At 37.6% G+C, this 3,651-nt stretch overlaps 1 protein-coding gene across 1 annotated transcript; it reads right to left on the bottom strand.

Moving 5' to 3' along the window:
* Nucleotides 1–309: 309 nt before the first annotated feature.
* Nucleotides 310–2,675, bottom strand: LOC143388926 (olfactory receptor 56B2-like). Its single transcript, XM_076842346.2, has 2 exons — nucleotides 2,668–2,675; nucleotides 310–1,270 (listed from the first exon to the last, which is right to left on the bottom strand). The coding sequence occupies exons 1-2, from the start codon at nucleotides 2,673–2,675 to the stop codon at nucleotides 310–312; spliced, it is 969 nt and encodes a 322-aa protein (XP_076698461.2).
* Nucleotides 2,676–3,651: the final 976 nt, after the last annotated feature.

The following is a 3,651-nucleotide window of genomic DNA, read 5'->3' as shown; positions in this document are numbered from 1 at the left end:
GAACATTCTCTAGTCATGGAAAATACATAACATAATAAATTGTAAATTCTTCACATCTCGAGCTTGGATTTCTTGAAACAAATAGCATGATTATGTTACACTTGTCATGAGATTTTTGCGGGTAATACAGAGATTTCAAATATTAGCTTCCACGTGTCTTGTTCAGAAGCTTTAGTTGCTGCCATGGCTTTCCTATGAAAATTGAAAAGATGCTACTGTATCTCTATTAGTAACTTTTCACATTTGCAGTCACTGAACACTGTAGTGGGGTAACTATGTGGAGAAAATAAAAAGTGTGTCTTCTCCATGTTAGTTGCTCTTGATGTTCAGCCTAAGCAACTTGCATAAGCCCTGCCTGAGCTCCTTGTTCTTGATGGCATACACCATGGGATTGAGAGCAGGGGGGATAACATTGTGTAGAACATTGAGTAGAACTGGGATGAGGGGAAGTTCCATTCCTCCACTATGAGTGATGGAAATAACAACAATCACAGTGTAGAAAAAAAGAATTAAGATGAGGTGGGAAGTGCAGGTATTTAGGGCCTTAGATGCAGCTTCTTTGGAGTTGAGCTTCAGTACAGACCGAAGAATCAAAACATATGATACAATAATCAAACCCAGATCACTTCCCATAATCAACCAAGCCAGAAATATCTGATTGATACTGTTGATTTTCCTGTCATCACAGGAGAGGCTAGTGACTCCAAGATTAGTACAAAAACAGTGCTCAATTTGATTATGAGAACAGTAATTTCTCTGAGCAGCTAAGATGGGCACTGAAATTGTACTTAGACAGTTTCTAACTGCCATGAACATGGTTGCTTTGATCACAAAAGAGTCAGTAACTATTGATGGATATCTCAGAGGTCGACAAATGGCTACATACCTATCTATAGCCATGCAGACAAAGATGCCTGACTCCATGGTCACAAAACAATGGATGACATACATCTGAGCAAAGCACTCAGGGAGGCTGATGGCCTTAGCACTGAACCATAAGATGGCCAAAATCTTGGGCATGATGGTGGTAGCCAGGCCGATGTCCACCACAGCCAGGATGCCCAGGAAATGGTACATGGGCTGATGCAGACTTGCCTCTTGGTAGATGGTGGTCAGGATCAGGATGTTGGCCCCAAGGCCTAAGAGGTAGAGCAGAGCCAGGGGAAGTGAGAGCCAGTGCTGCCAGCTGTGGATGCCTGGGAATCCCATCAGAACAAACTCAGAGACCTGGAACTGAGAGCTGTTGGAATCTCTGAGATCCTGGAACATCCTTTAGTAAGAGGGGAAAAAGCTGAATGTTACACCTCTTAACTGTCAGTGTGAGAGTGTTGGAAAATGTCTGACCCAAGATCATCATATTAAACAGAATTTAGTATCCTTCATGTTCTCATCCTTTCATTCCCTTTTTTTACTTCTTTCTTATGAAAAAGGAACTCTAATAGGAGACACAATCCATTCATTTATTCAATAAACCATTTTAAAATTCCATCAACTTGGTAATATTTTTTCCATGTTTTTAACTAAAGAACTGACTATTAGAGATAATCAGGACTGTTAAAGATCATTCATGCTGTAGGTCATAATAGCAGCAGAAGATGAAGGTGATCTGATATCACAGTCTGACTGTGAGGTTTGGCTTTGCCAATGAATTGGTTGCTTTAGAGATCTAAAGTGCAGACACAAGAAAGGTTTTTATGTATGAAACTTCTGCTGGTGGAGGTTATATAATAACTTTTTAAAGTTATATATTTGAGATGTTACAAACTTGTGTGTGTGTATTTGTGTGTGTAGAGATATATATTAAAAAACACATTTTAAGTCATAATTAATGATGGTGGAATTAAGCTAGACATATAGATATGGTTTTAATAGTAAATATTTAGGTGGTATTGGAGATTGAACCCAGGGCATCACATACACTGGGCAATCACTGCAACAATGGGCTACATCCCAGCTCCTAATAATTAAATTTTTTATTCATAGATAACATGTGTGCACAAATGTATGCACAGGCTGTGCATACATAAAGTTCTGTGCATGATTATACAGTGAAAACACTTGTTTAACCAAGAAACAGACCAGCTTCTCTTATACCCCACTGAAAATTGCTTTCTCCTTTCCTCATCCCCAAAGGTAAGCAAAATCCTAAGAGCTTAATGTTAGATAAACGTCATCTTTTATACAAGAATTTTAACACAGATTTTTAAACCCAAACAAAATAAATAAAATAGTGTAATATACCTGTCTCTTATCTTCAACATTGTCACGAATTGCTGAAAAAATGCAATGTTTACTTGTTCATTTCTGTCTTAATCAGACTTTTTCTCCTGTGGTCAAAAAAAAAATGATGAGAACAACTTTAGAGGAGGAAAAGTTTATTTGGGGGCTTACAGTCTTGGAGGTCTCAATCCACAGATGGTGGCCTCCATTACTCTAGGCTAGGGGAGGTAGAACATCATGGAAGAAGTGTGTGCCAGAGGAAAGCAGATGAGAACAAAGCACCAGGAAGCAGAGAGTGAGGTCCACTCAACAGGAGCAAAATATTTACTTCATAGCCATGTCCCCAGAGATGCACCTCCTCCAGCTACACCCTACCTGCCTACATTTACCACCCAGTTAATCCCTATTAGGGAATTAATGTACTGATTCGGTTAAGGCTCTCATAACACAATCATTACACCTCTAAACTTTCTTGTATTGTCTCACTCATGCGCTTTTGGGGGATACCTCAAATCCAAACCATAACACTCTCTCTCAATAAATTTGACTTAAGAGTCAACTCTTAACTATTATGTGTTGATGTAACAAAAACAAGTAGAAAAAATGGGGAAAACATAGATGCCCTTAGTTGATAAGGGGATATATATAGCTGAGGTGACATTTGTTGTATTCTCAAGAGTTTATATTCCCAAAGTCTCTCTAAATATCCTATCTATGTCTCTCATCACACTTTCATAGTTATAATTTTAATTGGTAATATTGGTTTTATTGTAACAAAAGTCTATGTCTCATGTTCATTGTATTTTTATATCTCTGGGTTAAAATTCTAACTGATACGCAAGTAATATATAGAACTAAGAACAAATTAAATCAGACATTTTACAATGCATCTAAAATGCTTTTAAAACCACATGACTTTACATTTCTGCAGGAAAAATGGGCACACATTATTCTGTGTAAGGTCAACTGAAGAAATAACTCTGAACAAGAGCATCACTGTTTACAAAATATTATTTTGAAAGCATCCAGTGTTTATTCTTACTTCAAAACCCATAAATGGTATGTTTTTTTCAAAAGTTGATCATACTCAATTTTTTCAACCCAAGTTCTTCTGTCCACGTGACTGTGGGCTCATTCGAGTCACTTCTCCTAAGATGAGTGAAACATAGTCATGTCTAAGTCTATGTTGAAAAGAGCAGTTTAATTAGATTCTTCTCTGGAGGAACAAGGAAGGACAGGTAAAAATAATAGGGTACTGGCCATAATTAACAACACTTCTTAGCTCTTTCTTCTTGTTATGGGTGATTCTGTTACAGAGTGCATAAGAATTACAAACTACCACACATATTGAGTCAAATAGAAAGGGGAGAAAAGTCCTTTAATGAGTATGGCAGGCTACCACCTCAAAGAAGTCCCAGCAACTGAATGTTG

Source organism: Callospermophilus lateralis, chromosome 2 (assembly GCF_048772815.1).
Source record: "Callospermophilus lateralis isolate mCalLat2 chromosome 2, mCalLat2.hap1, whole genome shotgun sequence".
NCBI lineage: Eukaryota > Metazoa > Chordata > Mammalia > Rodentia > Sciuridae > Callospermophilus > Callospermophilus lateralis.
This window is presented reverse-complemented; position numbering and strand designations above follow the sequence as displayed.